At 35.7% G+C, this 17,855-nt stretch overlaps 1 protein-coding gene across 2 annotated transcripts in view; it reads right to left on the minus strand.

Annotated features, from left to right (window-relative positions):
• Nucleotides 1-234: 234 nt before the first annotated feature.
• Nucleotides 235-17,855, minus strand: part of TBC1D23 (TBC1 domain family member 23) — a 69,170-nt gene continuing 51,549 nt past the window's right edge. Inside the window, exons 14-19 of one of the 2 annotated variants that reach the window (XM_008069155.2) lie at nt 14,805-14,944; nt 13,455-13,499; nt 9,472-9,560; nt 6,751-6,886; nt 5,032-5,226; nt 235-1,951 (exon numbers count right to left, since the gene is read on the minus strand). In XM_008069155.2, coding sequence (XP_008067346.1) covers nt 1,870-1,951; nt 5,032-5,226; nt 6,751-6,886; nt 9,472-9,560; nt 13,455-13,499; nt 14,805-14,944 — 687 coding nt within the window. In that variant the 3' untranslated portion in view covers nt 235-1,869. The remainder of the gene's footprint in view (nt 1,952-5,031; nt 5,227-6,750; nt 6,887-9,471; nt 9,561-13,454; nt 13,500-14,804; nt 14,945-17,855) is intronic. The other variant, XM_021718107.1, reaches the window with a different exon arrangement.

Below are 17,855 nucleotides of genomic sequence, written 5' to 3' on the forward strand. Positions count from 1 at the left end.
TCTTGAACACCCAAGATCAGGCAATCCTCTCACCTTTGCCTCCCAAAGTGCTGGGATTACAGGCGTGAGAGGCTGTGACAGTCTAAACTACTTCTTTATCCCTCCCATCTAGGTGAACAGAAATACCTGAAATCTGAGCATTTAAATGCTACTAACAGAACAGACTTCAATTTTCCAATTTTGTAGCCTCAAGAGATTTGCAAATAGGGAAAAGAAGGAAAGAGTGTCACTATGTTTAAGAACAAAGTTTTGAGCAAACGGTATTGATTTATTTACAATTGTATTTATAAACAGTAACACAAACATCTTTACATTAATATTATGAAAAACGTCCCATGGCTGTAATGGGCAAAAAGTGAAACTTCAGGACGTTTCCAGAGGAGTGCCAAGAAGAGAGGAAAAATGCAATAAAACAGTTTTAGAGGAGAGTTATATCATCAAGTATCGCACTAGGTGCAATTTCATGCAAATATCTTCGACCACTCAAACTGTTTTTATTAGATATTAGCATAAAATTTCTTGAATTATGTTTTCTTTTTTCACTTGATTTCATTAAGTAAATCAAAATAGCCGGCTGTTAACAGGGTACATCTAAATATTTCTCCTACCAACCCCATATTGATAATCCATTACATTTTAGGACACGGCAGATTGTGACTTTGCTACTTCTCAAAAAGGCTTTACAAAAAATCTTCCCAAGCATTGCTACTTCCCGGATAGGTTTTATGAAGAGTCATTGCATAGCCCCTAACGTGTTCCTGGATTTCTCTTGTCAAATGTATCGAATATGGACCACTATAAATTAAATTGACAAAGCTGTAAAATAAAGCAGAGCAATTTCCAGTTTTGTCATGTTAAGATAATAAAAATAGTTTCAAACCACTGGAACTTTCATAAGAAGACAAAGCCAAAATAAAGAAATTTCAGAAAGTGATGATAAAAACAATTGTAGTTTATACAGCTCTCTGACTATTGGCTTTTCTTAAGTGGATATTAGTATCGTCACAGATCATAATCCCAATGATGATAAATCAATGTGTTTGACACTTGTTCTGAAATATCTTAAATCCAATAAGCCACTTGCAATAAAGACCAATGACATTTTTACAGATACAGTTCTGTCCCCAAAATGTTAATTTTAATCTTAACATGCCTACCACCTACTTATTATAATGCTTTTAACTGCTCCTTAGAAACCATTAATATGAAGTTTAGTATTTCTGAAGCATTAAGTGTCCAAATAATTAGCTAATGGAGCAAAGGTTGATTTAGAAACTGACATTTCAACATTTCACCAGGTGAACTGTATTTTGAGTTGGCAGGAATCTTCATCCATTTCATTAAAAAGATTTCACTCTTTTTAAGAAAAACAGAAGTAATGAGCTAATTGTTAACCTATATTTTTAATTTTTGATATTGCTCAGTGGGTAAAACTAAATGTAGCAATTAAGGAAGTGAAGTCTCTTCAACTAATTCTAGCTCTAATTTTCAGTGAAGACATTGCAAATATATATGAATACACTTTTTTTAAACCTGAAAGTGATGCATGTTCCCTTAAAACAGCTCTTCAAAACAGAACTGCATTCCGTACCCTTATAAGTCCATAAGGGCACAGGGTCAGTTACTTAAAAGTCATGTGATAACTGACCTTTATAATAAATCATTTTATAAAATCAAAAATGCAAAAGAAAAATTTACAAAAAGTTTAACTGTCCAGAGATTGATTATAATACTTTATACTTTCTTACACCTGCTATTCAAGCAGCCCTGTGAGCAAATGAAAGGTCTCCAGTTAGTATTTAGTCAGGAAATAGATGTCCATGTTTCTCTTGGTTGCCTTAATTTCTTTTTAAATAATTTTCTTTCATATTAACTTTCCAAAGCATCCAAAACTTTCATGATCTGTTGTTTTATGGCTTTGGTGGCATCCCCTGCATTTGGAATTAAATACCTATGGGGAAAAATACATATATTAATACAGTGCTTTCTCTCTCAAGACAGCTGAGACATCACCTCAATGGGAAGCTTTTCCTAACCCGCAAAGCCAGCAAAGATGCCTCCTAGACACTGGCCATACCTTATTTCAACATAGACTCGAAACCTTATTTCGAAAGAAAGAAAACCTAAGTGTAAAGGCAATAAGATTTTTCACACAGAAAAGCTAAAACTCTTTTAACCATTATTAAATATACATAATAGCTATATAATAAAACACAAGATTAAATTTCAAAGACAATAACAACTCCAACTTAACAGTTGGACCTTGAGCAAATAATTTAAGTTCACTAAAATAGATTCCCATATTAAAGGAAAAAAAAGGTCAAGCTTATTGGTTCAGTCTGTAATCCCAGCACTTTGGGAGGCTGAGGTGAGTGAATTGCCTGAGTCTACGAGTTCGAGACCAGCCTGGGCAACTTGGCAAGACGTCGTCTCTACAATAAATCAAAAAATTAGCCGGGTGTGATAGCGCATGCCTGTAGTTCCAGCTACTTGGAAGGCTGAAGCAGAAGGATCACCGGCACCCAGCAGGTCAATGCTGGGATGGCGATGAGTGTGCCACAGCACTCCAGCCTGGGCGACAGAGTCAGACTCGAACTCAAAAAAAAAAAAAAAAAAAAAGATAGAGTCATCCCTGTTTATAGAGGGTTATATATGAAATAAAATATTGTTATAGGAGGTGAAATATTAAAAAAAAAATACATAGTTATTATTATAAAATATAAACACCACAGATTAAATATCCATTTTCTTTTCCAGAAGCATAAAAATATACTTTTTTAAATTCTATGAAAGCTTACAAAAAATTACACTGAGGCCAGGCATGGTGGCTCACGCCTATAATCCCAGCACTTTGGGAGTTCGAGGTAAGAGGATTACCTGAGCCCACGGGTTTGAGACGAGCCTGGGCAACTTGGGGAGATCGTGTCTCTAAAATAAATTTTAAAAATTAGCCAGGTGTGGTGGCATGTGCCTGTAGTTCCAGCTACTTGGAAGGCTGAGGTGGAAGGATTGCCTGAACCCAGTAGGCAGAGGCTGCAGTGGCTGTGAGCGTGCCAATGAACTCCAGCCTGGGCAACAGAATGAGATTCCAACTCAAAAAAATAAAATAAAATAATTTCACTGTATAAATCACCTATACTACATATGCAAGATAGTATAGATAACTGTAAATATCCTAGTTCAAGGAAGAGGGAGAATCTAGTTAATTTACCCTCAACTATTACTATGACTATCTTCTATAACTTTGAATTTTTAAAAATGCTAATCAATATATAATAAGCTTTAATTCCTTTAGTAAAATTTGTGGAAAAACCTTAAAAACATAATTCTTAACTACTACCATACATAAAAGAGTCATAATCCAAACATCCTTTAGTTAGAATTAATTTTAAGTAGATATTAAATGTATATATCCTCTAACCCACTGAATCTACATGTACACACTTGTATCCTGGGAAGACTAATTGTGGACAAGTTTATAAATGTTAATTTTTTTAAAGATCCATTAAAAGAATATTAATAGTAAAACATTAAACAATCTAAATTCCAATCACAGAAATCAATCTGTGAGAATATTTTAAAATCAATTCTGAGAATTTTTTTTTTTTTTGAATTGGCATCTCACTCCGTCGCCCAGACTGGAGTGCAGTGGTACGCTCCCGGCCACCGCAGCCTCAACCTGCTGGGCTCCGGCGATCCTTCCACCTCAGCCTTCCAAGTAGCTGGAACTACAGGCGCGCACTACCACGCCCAGCTAATTTTTTGATTTATTGTAGAGACGACGTCTCGCCAAGTTGCCCAGGCAGGTCTCGAACCCGCAGGCTCAGGCAACCCACTCGCCTCAGCCTCCCAAAGTGCTGGGATTATAGGCGTGAGCCATCGCACACCTGGCCTGAGAATATTTTTAAAACAGAATATCTATCATTAAAAAGTTAAGAAATAATATTTATTAAAATGTAAATATATTTACACTATAAATATAAAAATCAGAACACAAAAACAATCCTGTATCATGTTAATTTAACAAAGGAATACAAATGCATACAAAGATATCTGAGAAGATGTTCACCAAAAGTGTTAACAGGGTAGAATTTAGATGACATATTCTTTATATTTTTATTTATTATTTAAATATTTTCACAATGTAAATGTTATTGCATAAAACAATAAAGTGACTTTTATTTTTTAAAAATAGGCATTACTTTTAATGAGGTACATAAAACAGTAGAGTCATGACTTCTGCTACCCAGTAGTCTATAAAAGATGAAAGAGGCTGAATTAATTTTCCCTTCCAATTAAAGTTGATGATTTAAACGTGCTCACACATTACCTTAACCTTACTATTTATTCAAGTACTCCTGTAGGCGATTAAGAAGTGTAACCCCAAATCTCAAAACAATTAGAATTGACACAAGGTGGAATAAACCACAGATCAGGAGTCAGGAGAGCTATATCTATCACAAGGTAGGTGTCAAAATCTGCAAAGTCATTTGACCCTTCTGGGCTTCATATTTTTATCTATAAAGATGGTTGAGTATCAAGACCAGTGGGTATATATACAGCCTTTGTGCCAGTCTGTGAGCTGTCTTGTTACTGATCTTCAATGAGTTCAGGAGGAACTTGTACCAGATTGTAAATTAACTAATCACTCAGCAACAGCATTCAGTTCAGGGACAGTTTGTGAAAACAAGACTTTTTTGATGAAGGAAAATAAAAACAATGACCTACATTCTGAGACAAGTTTCTTATTTTATTTTATTTACAAATCAGCATTTAGTGAAGCACTGGTGTAGAATAATCTTATGGACCCTTGGGTCAGAAAGTTTATGAAATTCGCTATAGCACTTGCTGAAATCATGTACTAATGGCTAAAACACATATGACTAAAGATTGAGGAGAAAATAAATAACAGAAAACAAAAAGAGGTTCAACTATCCTATTCTACCATTAATTCCCCAAAAGAGAGAAACAAATTGTGCTTAACAGTGAATTGCAGTAATTCAGATAATACCATCCTAATGAAAATCTTACCTTTCGATTGCCAAGATTTCAATTCCTGAAGCACTGCTATTTCCATACTTGAAGGTAATGAGCTCAGGATGTTTTTTTTTGGATGTAATTTTAACAACAGAATTTAGTGCTTGTCGAGACTGTATATAAGCCAATCCTTTCCGTGAAAGAATCTCCCTTAAACAGTACATATGAGTTGCAGTAACCAACAGATGACTTGAAAGAAAAAAGAGCATTAAAGGAAAAAATTTTAAATAATTCCAATCCAAAACAGGTGCTGTTTCACTAGCCCCAATTATAAAAAATGCTCAACTCTAAGTGAAATTACTTGTGAGTTAAAAAACATAAACAGAAGATAATCTATAAGTAAGCAAACTATATAACAGAAGCTCTTAATTTACCTTTAACTGTATGTAAAATTGTTTTAGTAACAGATAATTCTACAACTAAGAGAAAAGGTATATTTATAAGAAAAAGTACAATATAGAAATCATGAAAATAATACATAATTGAAATTGAATATACTTTCCCAATTTTTATGGTATCTCTATGTTTAAAAACTATTATTCAATACACCATATCTCATATCTAATATCTAAGATCACTAGGCAACAGTTGGGTTTCTCTACATATTTTTGTAATCTGTTACTGGATTCTGAAAGTAAAATGAGAATTAATACCTCCCTTGTATTTCATCTCACTTTTAATATACTATTTTATGTATAGTAATATAAGACAAGTCCAGGATGTGAAACATTCTTTAGGACAAATAGCCTGGACTCAAAGAATTCATTCATCATGAAGAGAAAAGGGAAGTGAATGGATGAGGGGGTGAATTCTGTTATACTTTGGATGAGATTAAACAGATATAAAAGGCTGGGTACAGCAGCTCATGCTTGTAATCCCAGCACTTTGGGAGGTGGAAGCAAGAGGATTGTCTGAGCTCAGGAGTTCAAGATCAGCCTGGACAACTTGGTAAGACTTTGTCTCTACAATAAATCAAAAAATTAGCTGGGCATGGTGGTGCACCCCTGTAGTTCCAGCTACTTGGAAGGCTGAGGCGGAAGGATCTCCTAAACTGGGCAGGCTGAGGCTACGGTGGCCATGAGCGTGCCACTGCACTCCAGCCTGGGCAGTGGAGTGAGAGACAAGTGCAATGTGTGAACCATGAACTGGATCCTGGATCAAAAAGAAAACACAGACTATAAAGAATACTTTAAGGACACTGAAAATTTTGAGTACAGTCTGTATGTTAAATACTGCTAATTAAAAACTAATTTTTGGTGGGGGACTGGCCTTGGAGTTGTTAGGAGAATGTTCACATGGTTGGGAGATTTATGCTGAAACAATTAGGGGTGTAATATCACATCCGTAAGCTTCTTTTCAATGGTTTGACAAAAGAGAAGTGCATGTGTATGTGGGTAATAGACATACACACGTACACACATGGGGTGGTATATAAAGGTACTAACAGCTGATGAATCTAGGAGGGGGTCAATGTACTATTTCTTCAATATTTTTGCTTACAATTTTTCAAAATAAAAGTTATGTAAGAAATATTTTAAGATTCAAGACATATAAGTCAACAGAAATACATTTTTTGTAACAAATTCACACATGTAAAAAGGAAATTATATCTTACAGTACTTGGATAAATAAAAGATCTTCTGCAGTTCAGTATTATATTACTAACTTTCCCCATTTCAATTTTACTTCTGAAAAAGACATTTTAAAAAGTACCTAGGAAACATGTGTCCACTTTCTTTCACTTCCTTACAAGGAAAATGATGTTTGACATCTGGCTTGTTTATCCAAGTCTGAATGTTTACAACCTCCTTTCTATCATCATCTGACATTGAAGAACTGTCAATTTCATCTACAAAGAATTTAAAGTGTTAAATGTGACTATTACCAACTTTTAAAATGACACATTTCTTAACAGCATAAAAAAGTTTCAGTCTTTTGAACATATGGATTGAAAAAAAAACCCAATCAATTCTAATCCCGCTACTCTATTTCCTTATGCCACTGATACTAACACAGAAATATTATTATGAAACATCACTTCACATGGCAAAAAAGGTGAAATATTAAGAATGCACTTTTTTTTTTTTTTTTTTTGAGTTGGAGTCTCACTCTGTAGCCCAGACTGGAGTGCAGTGGCCACTCCCGGCCACCGCAGCCTAGACCTGTTGGGCTCCGGCGATCCTTCCGCCTCAGCCTTCCCAGTAGCCGGAATTACAGGCATGCGCTACCACGCTTGGCTGATTTTTTGATTTATTGTAGAGATGAGGTCTCGCTGCCCAGGCGGGTCTCGAACCCACGGGCTCAGGCAATCCACTCACCTCAGCCTCCCAAAGGCACGGGATTACAGGCTAAGCCACAGAGCCCAGCTAAGAATGCACTTTTAAAGACTAAACTATTTGGATAATTTCCAACTTTTTTTTTTTTTTTTTGAGTTGGAGTCTCACTCTGTCGTCCAGACTGGAGTGCAGTGGCCGCTCCCGGCCACCGCAGCCTCGGCCTGCTGGGCTCCAGCGATCCTTCCGCCTCAGCCTTCCGAGTAGCCGGAATTACAGGCATGCGCCACCACACCCAGCTGATTTTTTGATTTATTGTAGAGATGAGGTCTCACTGCCCAGGCGGGTCTCGAACCCGCGGGCTCAGGCAATTCACTCACCTCAGCCTCCCAAAGGCGCAGGATTACAGGCTGAGCCACCGAGCCCGGCTTAATTTCCAACTTTTTAATATAGATAACTATGACCTAATTAGTCTGCAAAGAGATGGCTAAATTGTCCAATAATAAGCATCTATGTTGGGAGTAAAGACAGCCAAGTTTGTTTTATCTTGCTGGTTTCAGATTTTTAAGAAAAACGCCAATAAAATTATCCTGGGCTAAGTAAGTAAAAATCTAGTTTTTTTCCAAATAAAATAAATATAAAATATATTAATCATTTTGCTTTTCTAATTTAAGAAAGAGGAATTACAGTCTAGTATTAATGATTATAAATGTTCTTTGCTTTCTAATAAATACTTTAAAATATAAGAGATAATGAAAAAGGAAATCTCATGTATCCATACTGCAGCTTAAATAAAAGTAAAGCCCTTATGTATCTCTTCCCACTCACATTCCCCTCTCATCCTCACCAAGAACTACTGATTATCTGAATTTGTTATCATTTCCATACACGTATTTACTTAACCACATATGAATATTCCTAAATAATATATACGGTGAAGTTTTGCAGTTTAAACAAAATATATATATAAAGTAGACTCCTCAGCTGCATTCTTCCACAACTGCTACCCGACTCCCAACACTATGAAACTGATGCACACTGATACACACATAATTCCAGTTGTTTCACTTTCATTATGGTCTAATTTTCCATAGTGCAAGTAAATATGATAAATGTAAATATAGCACAATTTACTTATCCATTTGCCTCTCTTTGTTAATGGAAGAAGTTGAGATATTCAGGAAAAGACAGAGACTGATAGATAGCAGAAATAATGGCAACAGAAAGAAAAAAGAAAAATAAACCACTAGAAACAGTACATTTACCTCTATGCAAGTCCTTTGAATAGTGATTTTATAATATCTATTAAAAAGCCAAATGTGATTCCCTATAATCTAGCAATCTTACTGCTAAGAATTTACCCTCTGGATATACTTTAAAAGTTAATCTAGATATATGTAAAAAAAGAATCATTACCATTTGAAACAAAAAAACCTGGAAAGTCAGTGTCAAAGTGTGGTATGTTTATATGATAGAAGAGAATGAGAATGTGTGAGAGTTGAAACTGAAAGTCTGCAGCAGGTGTTACTACACGGAAAAGTCAAGGTAGGTTTAGGAGTCTTTTTTCCCCTTTCTGTACATTTATATATTGGTTTTGTTCAAACTCAACAGACATATTAACCCCATTAATTATGACTACTGTATTAGGATAATCTGGGCAGTGGAATTACAAACCAAAGACTCAATTATTTTTAGAAACATAAAGAAAGAACCCCAGAGAAGACAACACATTTTCCCTGACACAGTATCTCCATCTTGTGGCCCTTCAGGATATTTCCTCCATTTCAAAAGGCTCTTTTTCAGATGCCTCAATTTTGGAATTCTCTGAACTTGAGTCCCACAACTCTCCATCTCCTAAATGAGTGATCAAAGGGTCTCTATTTCTACACTGACAGCCCTCAAATTATCATCAGCTTAGACCTCTCCCCTCAGCTGAAGCCTCCTAAAATCAACTGTGTTTTCAACATTTCTGCTTGGATTTCTAATAGACACAATTTAAGATGTCTAAAATCAAACTCTTAATAGAAAGCCACAGATTTTCCAATTCTGTCTACAAAATCTCATCACAAAAAAAGCAGTTGTTCGTCTAGTCCCAGAATGACGTCCATAACCTCTCCTGGTGACTGAGCAAAGCCAGCTGTAGATAAGTGTATTACTACACCTGTGTCATATTCTTCTTCATCTCCAATGCTGAAAACAGGTTTTACACCACGGTAAGGCTTGCCCACTCTGTCACTGCTGCTCACATGCCTATATTCAAAGAATTTTAGGAGGAACAAAATCACTTAAGAAATGATCAAAGATTTTTACCAAGCATTATTTGAATATTCAAACAAAAAGTAAATTGTTGTACCCACGCGCCATACTAAATATAGTTTTATAATAGCTATGTTAAGGAAAATTAAAGAAGATAAAGACATTATGTTAGCAAAAGTGGCGTAAAGACTTGATGAGCTGAATGCTCTCAAATCTGTAAAAATTAAATTTTAAACAACTTTAATTATTTATAGTATTCATATTTATATTAAAACCATGCTTGGATCTGTTTGGCCTAAAGGAAGTTATTTCCTCGTGTCTGTTTCTTCCTCTGTAAAATGGCGATAACAATATCCACCCCTCAGAGTTATTGTAAGAATTAGTTAATTTTTTTGGTAAAGGTGTTAGAACAATGCCTGGTAGATAGCAGGTGCTACATGCATGTTTGTTAGACAAAACAGCTCATGGAATCAAGTATTCAAATTCCAATAGGAATGCTCAAGGATTCTCATATAAGTGCAAACGTCTTAAGGTTTTTCCTCCCATTATTTATTATTGCTAATTTTATCTTAATTGAAACTCATTATACTTCTGTTGTATAAATATATATATATATTTTTGAGTTGGAGTCTCTCTCTGTTGCCAAGACTGGAGTGCAGTGGCACACTCCTGGCCACCGCAGCCTCGACTACTGGGCTCCAGCGATCCTTCCGCCTCAGCCTTCCAAGTAGCTGGAACTACAGGCGTGCGCTACCGCGCCCGGCTAATTTTTTTGATTTATTGGAGAGATGACGTCTTGCCAAGTTGCCCAGGCGGGTCTCGAACTCGCGGCTTAGGCAATCCACTCACTTCAGCCTCCCAAAGCACAGGATTACAGGCTGAGCCACCAAGCCTGGCTGTTGTATAAATATTAATAAACCATATATCTGCCTTTCCTTTTCAAGAGGCAGAAACATAAATAACATGTAAACTAGAGCTTGATTAGTTCTACAAGAAATGTGACCTTTATCTTTTTACTAGAAAAATTAATACCTGGTCAATTCTCAGGTAATGCCAAATAAACCAAGAGGTAAAATTAAAATATTTCAACAAAATACCACATTTCTGGGGGGAAAGCATTGTTTTATTTGTTTGCCTGTGATATATGAAGACATTCAGAACCTTCTATTGACAAGAAGTATTCTGACATGGGAAGATAAAAAATCAATTTGCATGTCTTTACTTAGTTTTAGAACTCAAATTTGCCAGAAGATAGAGATCAAATCTATATTTTAAGTTATTTTTAATATATATCATAAATAAAAATCTTCCTGTAGCCTAATTTTGTTGAAACTGTTTTAAATCTTTACTTCTTCTAAAACAACGTTCCTCAATAAAAAATAAGAGTAAGTTTGATCAAGTCAAAAAATCACTTGCTTTTATATGTCTAATGTAAAATTACCCTATAAACTACCAAACTATGCTCTTTAGAGATTAAAAATAAAAAATAATTCAAACATTTTTGAAACTCAGATTAAGCTTCCTTACAAAAGGCAAAAATAAAAGCAATAGCTTTAACTAAAAATGCTTTAGTGCCATCTAGATTATAAAATTTTATGAGATTATAGTTCTCTCCTGATATTAGAGCATAATAAGCACTACAACATAGAAAGTAATAAAGATAATGTTTACAGCAAATGCTTAAACCAGAAAGAACAAATAAAGAGATAATCTTGTTATAATAAGTTATTCATTATTGACCTAGATTTATAATACAATACAAGGCTGTTAGAAACATGAATGCTAAGGATTACTGAGATATTTCCTGAAGGAATAACTAGCAATTAGTGGAATTCAATAGCTACACTATTTTTAAAAAGCAGCATCTGCATTTTGCCAAAGTAATAATGGAAGCATCTATAAATTAGTTGGTTTTAACTTTTTTTTCCTAAGCTCAGAAAGAAATCTAATTCATTCTAACTTTTCATTAAGTTCTATTTTCCAAATAAATATATCTGCCTGTGAACTAATTTAAGTTAAAAAAATTAAGAATTTGGGAGAAAACTTAGGAGTTAAACAAAATTACAAATTCAGTGGTCCTATAACAGGAAAAAAGAGAAAGATGATTCACAAATAGATTGTAATTTTAAAGAAAGCAATTTCCTTTAAAATAGTCTTAGGCAAAATTATAATAGAAGCCCTGTAATTAGCACTGTGTACAAACAGTCACAAAAAAGAAAAACTTTTATCAGATAATTTATTACAAAGTAAACTATTGTTTTTTAAAACGCTACTTGTAGTCACTGAAAATACTGAAATGACCTGAGAAAAAGTCCTCCATTATGACTAGAATTTCCTTTTAAGTGTTCATAGGTATTGCTATAATTGATACTCTAAATTAAACTGCACAAAAATTCTATGAGTATAAAAACTGTAAAGCTATACAGAATTAAGTCAGTTAAGTTCTTTTGTTCATCCTAATTGAAGACTCAGCAGATTTTTAAACCTTAAACTTATAAAATGTATGGGGTTTTTTTTCATCTGTTTTTTATGTTGGAGTCTCTGTCGCCCAGACTGGACTGCATGGAGTGCTGTGGCAGTCGTGGCAACTGCAGCCTTGACCTGTTAGGCTCAGATAATCCTTCTGCTTCAGCCTTCCAAGTAGCTGGAACTACAAGCACACACCACCAAGTCTGGCTAATTTTTTTATTTATTGTAGAGACAAGGTCTCATCATGTTGACCAGACTGGTCTCTAACCCCTGGGCTCAGACAATCCTCTAACCTCCACCTCCCAAAGTGCTAGGATTACAGGTGTGAGCTGCTATGCCCAACTATGTCTTTTAATGACAAATACTCTATTTTATTTGGGGCAGAGAAGTGATGGATTATATACATTAAAATATCTACTACAACCTAAATTTTTTTCAAGGAAAACCAAAGATAGAACTCAAGAACTATGGTTCTTTGGAATATATTTATATATGTTAAGTTACCAACCCTAAATATACACATTTTATTAAGAAAAATTAAAAAATATACAAATTACATAATATACATGATTTAACAAAAATTTTGAATCATGACCTATGCCTATTTTTAGATGTTATACTATAATCTTCACTACTATGGGTGCAGGAGACAGAAGCAAATGACTTCCAAAGCTAACACCTTGCCAATTATTTTATTTATCTATCTATCTATCTATCTATTTATTTATTTATTTATTTATTTAGAGATAGGGTCTAACTCTTTATTTATTTATTTAGAGATAGGGTCTAATTCTTTATTTATTCTTATTTATTTAGAGATAGGGTCTAACTCTTTATTTATTTATTTAGAGATAGGGTCTAATTCTGTTTTCCAGGCTGGAGAGCAGTGGCATGATCATAGGTCCCTATAAACTTGAACTCCTTGGTTTAACAAAGGCACACATCACCATGCCTGGCTAATTTTTTCCATTTTTTATAGAGATGGGGGTCTTGCTATATTGTCCAGGCTGGTCTTGAACAAGTGATCCTCCAGCCTTGACCTCCCAAAGTGCTGGGATCACAGGCATGAGCTACCATGCCCAGCACCTGCCATCTGTTGACTACATATATACTTTCTTTCACTTTCCCCTGTCTCTGAATAAAAACTGCAAGTTTTATTATTTTCTTGGGTTTGAATAAACTTGATTTTCATATGCGGAATGGGAGATATAAAGAAGCATGCAAGGAAAAATAAAACGATCAAGCAATAAACAAAAACATATCAATCAACATGGCATACTGCTAAAAGCAGAATGAAAAGTTTAGCATTTGAAAGAGCTGCATGAAATTTCAGCCAAGACAGCATAAAGCTTTCAGATGGCATGAGGCATGCTGGAGGGAAAGGATAGTTCAAGAAAGTTGCTCTACTCATTGGCTTACCGCTCTGTACATGATCTGTCTGGCCAAGGAAGATTGAAAGACATTCTATGCAAATCAAGGTAAGGACAGACCAAAATGATTATTTTAAAAAATGCAACAGCTTTAAAACAAAAATATAGTACAGTATAATCAGTTTTTCTAAACCAGAGTGTACATTATAAAGAAAATGTTTCAATCATCCCAAGTACAAAGAAAAATGAAAAAAAGCCAGTTTCAAGTCATACTTCAACAAAGACAACAATCTTTCTCACAGGAATCACCAGTCCACTTTATAATAATATCTTTAATGTTTTTGCTATAAAATGTAGCAATAAGAGTCCTCCAATTGAGAAGCACTAACTAAAAGGATTAGCTTTTGAGAGCAGACGTAACTTTATTGCACAACAAATCTTTCAGTCTTGACAAAATATCTTAATAATTATCAGCTGACCATTTTAGATAAGGTACAGATTTGGAGTTAAATGAAAATGACATACTATCTTCCTTGCTATTTATTTACTAAATAGGAAAAATGCATTTGTATGCATATGTACTATACTTAATAAAGGGATACACAAATTCCTGACATTCAGTACTTAAAATCAAGTATTTCAATTTTATCAGGACACTGCAAGTAAGACATGAAAGTAATATCAAATACTATAACACATTTCCAAGATAAGACTTGCTTATAAACAAATTCAGTGTTGGAATTCTAAGGTTAACTTTGAACTCTAGGGATAAGAAAGATCAATTAGACTGAGACACAGAGAAAAAATATACACTCAGTTACAATAAGAAACAATATACCACTTTTAAACTTGTTTATCAGTTGTTAAACATGTCCCCCCTCTGTAATTCACAGGAAAATGGGGCTTTGTAAATAAAATTTTATATACAAAATTCTATGCAGATATAATATTAAACTTGAGAAAGTGGGTGTATGCTATATTTGGCATGACCAAATTTTCTAGGTTTTAAATTCCTGCAACAGAGGAAGAAGTTACTGCTATGAGATCACTTAATTCAGTAGATGATTCTCCATGCATTTGACATTTGGGAAGTGGCTACTATATGAAATGCAATTTATATTGGGACACAGTTTTTTTTTTAACAAATGGCAAGAAGGGACAGATTCATTATTTGCATCTTATTCTGAGTAATGGGAGAGAAGAATCTGTGTACCCAAATTTTATAGCAAAAAAAGTAAATTCCTGCAATTATAATGAAAACTATGAAATCATCTAATAGAAAACGGACCTTACAGACCTTTTCTGAAACACATTTAATTCAACTATTATTTACTTACTCAAAGACTAAGTCTTTAGTTTTAATTACTCACCATAAACTCATATTATATTAACAACTCACCTGTCCACAGGAGTTGATGTATTCTCAATAAAACTAATGACTTTTTCCCTGACATTAACAGACTTTGTCTTTAAAGCCACAGTCATTTTATTTACTAGTGATTTCATTCCTCTATCATTTGAGCCATTAGAAGATTCACCCTGAAAAAAAAAAAATAACACAGATGTATTAAATACTCTCCGAATGATGAGCAGATAACTACTGCTAAAGGTTATCTATATGTTATGGACTGAATTGTATCCCCTCCAAATTCAAATTTCCTAACTCTCAGTACACCTTAGAATATGACTGTATTTGGAGACAGGGCCTCTGAAGAGGTAATTAAGGTTAAAAGAGGTCCTACAGGTGTCTCTAAACCAATCTGATTGGTATCCTTAGAAGAGGGAAAGACATACGCACACAGAGAAAAAGCCATGTGAGGACACAGTGAGAAGGCAGTCATCTGCAAGTCAAGGAGAGAGGCCTCAGGAGAAAGCAAAGCTGTCAACATCTTGATGTTGGATTTTTAGCCTCCAGAACAGCAAGAGAAGAAATTTCTGTTGATTAAGCCACCCAGTCTGTGGTATTCTGTTACAGCAGCCCTAGCAAACTGATTGAATGGGTAAAACCATCAAAGACAGGAGGTAGAAATAAAAAGTTAAGATATATTTGCACATATATATGCATAGAGTCTGAAATTACCTTCTTTATTCCATAAGAAACTGTTAAAGCTATTGACTTATCTACTAGTCTACAAAAATAAGCTAAAGTATAATCAAACTACCATTTATGTAGCTAAATTTTTAAACATTTATTTCTTGTAAAGTTTTGCTTTTTAAAACATTCTCACTTAGGCCTTCAATTTCTGAAAAAAAGCTATCCTGATTGTGCCTGATGTAATAGATATGAGAATAATTCTTAAATAGGATTGCTCATATATATCCTCTTACAAGGCAATTTGGTGATAGGTGTCAAACTTAAAAGTAATTCTGGCGGGGGACAATCCACAAGATGGCAACGACAGAGGTGGATTCGTGAGACTCTCCGAATGTGAGTTCCCAAAAAGAGTCTTACTTTTCTTCCCACAGCCCCCTGCCCATGGCCAGCTGCACTGGTACAAGGCCCGGGGACCTTCGGTCCCATGCAGGGCCAGATATTGCGGCCCCCAGCTACTCCACTATATGTGATAACTCCCTGGTTATATTGTCTCGCCCAGCACCCAGCACCAAACTGCCGGTCACCCAGGGAGGCTCTGGGCGCCCACCCCTCAGAGATATCAGTCCCATTTCTGGCTGAAGTGCCCTGGGGACCCAGGGCCACCACCTGCCCTTTGGAGCTTTGGAGCTCTGGAGCCCAGGCCTACACTGCCTGAGGCACTCAGCATGCGACCTCAAGCTTGTGTAAGGGAGCAGAACCCCAAGCTTATGTAAAGTGCTGACTGGAGGCTTCCACCTCCAGAGGAGGGAACGCCCGACCCTCTCCTCCACCCCAGCCTGCTGGTGACAACCCGGATCCAGTGCCCACCTGTGCAGCTGATCGCGCCCAGAGACCAAGACGAGCATCCCTAAAAGTGAAAGTGAAGCTACCACCTCCGCCATTCTCCAGGCAGATTTGCATCGCCCTGCCCACCTATCAGAGCCTCCACCTCAGTTCCCACAGTGACGGAGAGTCATTAAACAGGAGACAAAGCCCCTCCTCTACACTGAACAGACTGAGACTGAGACAACTAAGAGTCACAGACCTCCCAGGCAGCAGGCTAGTTGCCTGCAACAAAAACAAAGGGGAGAGGCTGGAGATCAGAGCTCAAGTGACTTTAGCCACTAAGGAAAGATTACAGAACTAGTCTGATCTCTTATTGTGACCTTTGGTTTTATCAATCTGACTGTATGTTTTGCTCACTATTGTTTGCTAACTTACACTATCTGTTTAATGATCTTATTGGTCTGTCTCTGTGTAGCTACCAGTATTCTTTAGGGAATTTTCCTTCTGTGTTTTTTTTTCACTTCTCTCCGGCCTTGTGTCTCTTTTTCACCTGTTAGTTGGTATGGATGTCTGTTTTCCATCTCACTCTTCTCTCTTTCTAACTTCCTACTGACTCCCCCTTCCTCCATTATTTTCCTCTTTTGTACCTCCTTTTGCTCCAGGGACAAGAGAAAAATCTACACAAATGAAGAAAAACCAAAAGAAGAATATGGGTCTCTCCCAGACCCCTGGGAAGGGAGACACTGAGAAAACTGACTTTGGAATGCAAACAATGAAGAGGCCCCAGAATGACTGGTCTCAAACTACAAACCTAGATATCAGGACATTAATGGAGAGATTAAAAAGAACAGAGGAGACTCAAGAAGAAACTAGAAAGGAGCTGATATCTGAGATAACAGTAATAAAGAATACTGTGAATGAATTAATAACAAACTGATAAGCATGGAAAGCAGAATTACCCAAGCAGAAGAAAGAATCTCAGAGCTTGAGAACCAAAATATAGAACTAACCCAAACTCTCAAAAACACAGAAAACAAGCTCAAAAAGGCAGAAAAAAACCTTCAAGACATGAGCAATTTCTTCAAGAGACCGAATCTAACAGTAATTGGCCTTCCTGAGGCAGAAAGAGAGACAGAAACCACACTGGAACAAACCTTCCATGAAATCATTCAAGAAAACTTCCCTTATCTAATCAATATGCAAAAATTCAAACACAAGAGATTCAGAGAACCCCTGCAAGACAACAAATGAGAAGACCAACTTCTAGACACATAATAATTCACCTAAACAAAGTAGGCATAAAAGAAAAGATCCTAAAGGCAGCAAGAGAAAAAGGCCAGATCATCTACCATGGAAAACCAATTAGAATAGTTGCAGATTTATCTACAGAAACCCTGCAAGCTAGGAGAGCTTGGAGCTCTATCTTCAAATTGATAAACAATTTCAACCAAGAATAACCTACCCAGCCAGATTAAGCTTCATCAGTGAGAATTAAAATCTTTCCCAGATATCCAATCCCTAAGAATTTACGCTGCCACCAAACCACATGAAACACTTAAGAAAGTACAAAACACAGAAGAAAAGGGGAAA

This window comes from Carlito syrichta, unplaced genomic scaffold, assembly GCF_000164805.1.
Source record: "Carlito syrichta isolate Samal-C Ts95f unplaced genomic scaffold, Tarsius_syrichta-2.0.1 Scaffold311833, whole genome shotgun sequence".
In the NCBI taxonomy this organism is placed as follows: domain Eukaryota; kingdom Metazoa; phylum Chordata; class Mammalia; order Primates; family Tarsiidae; genus Carlito; species Carlito syrichta.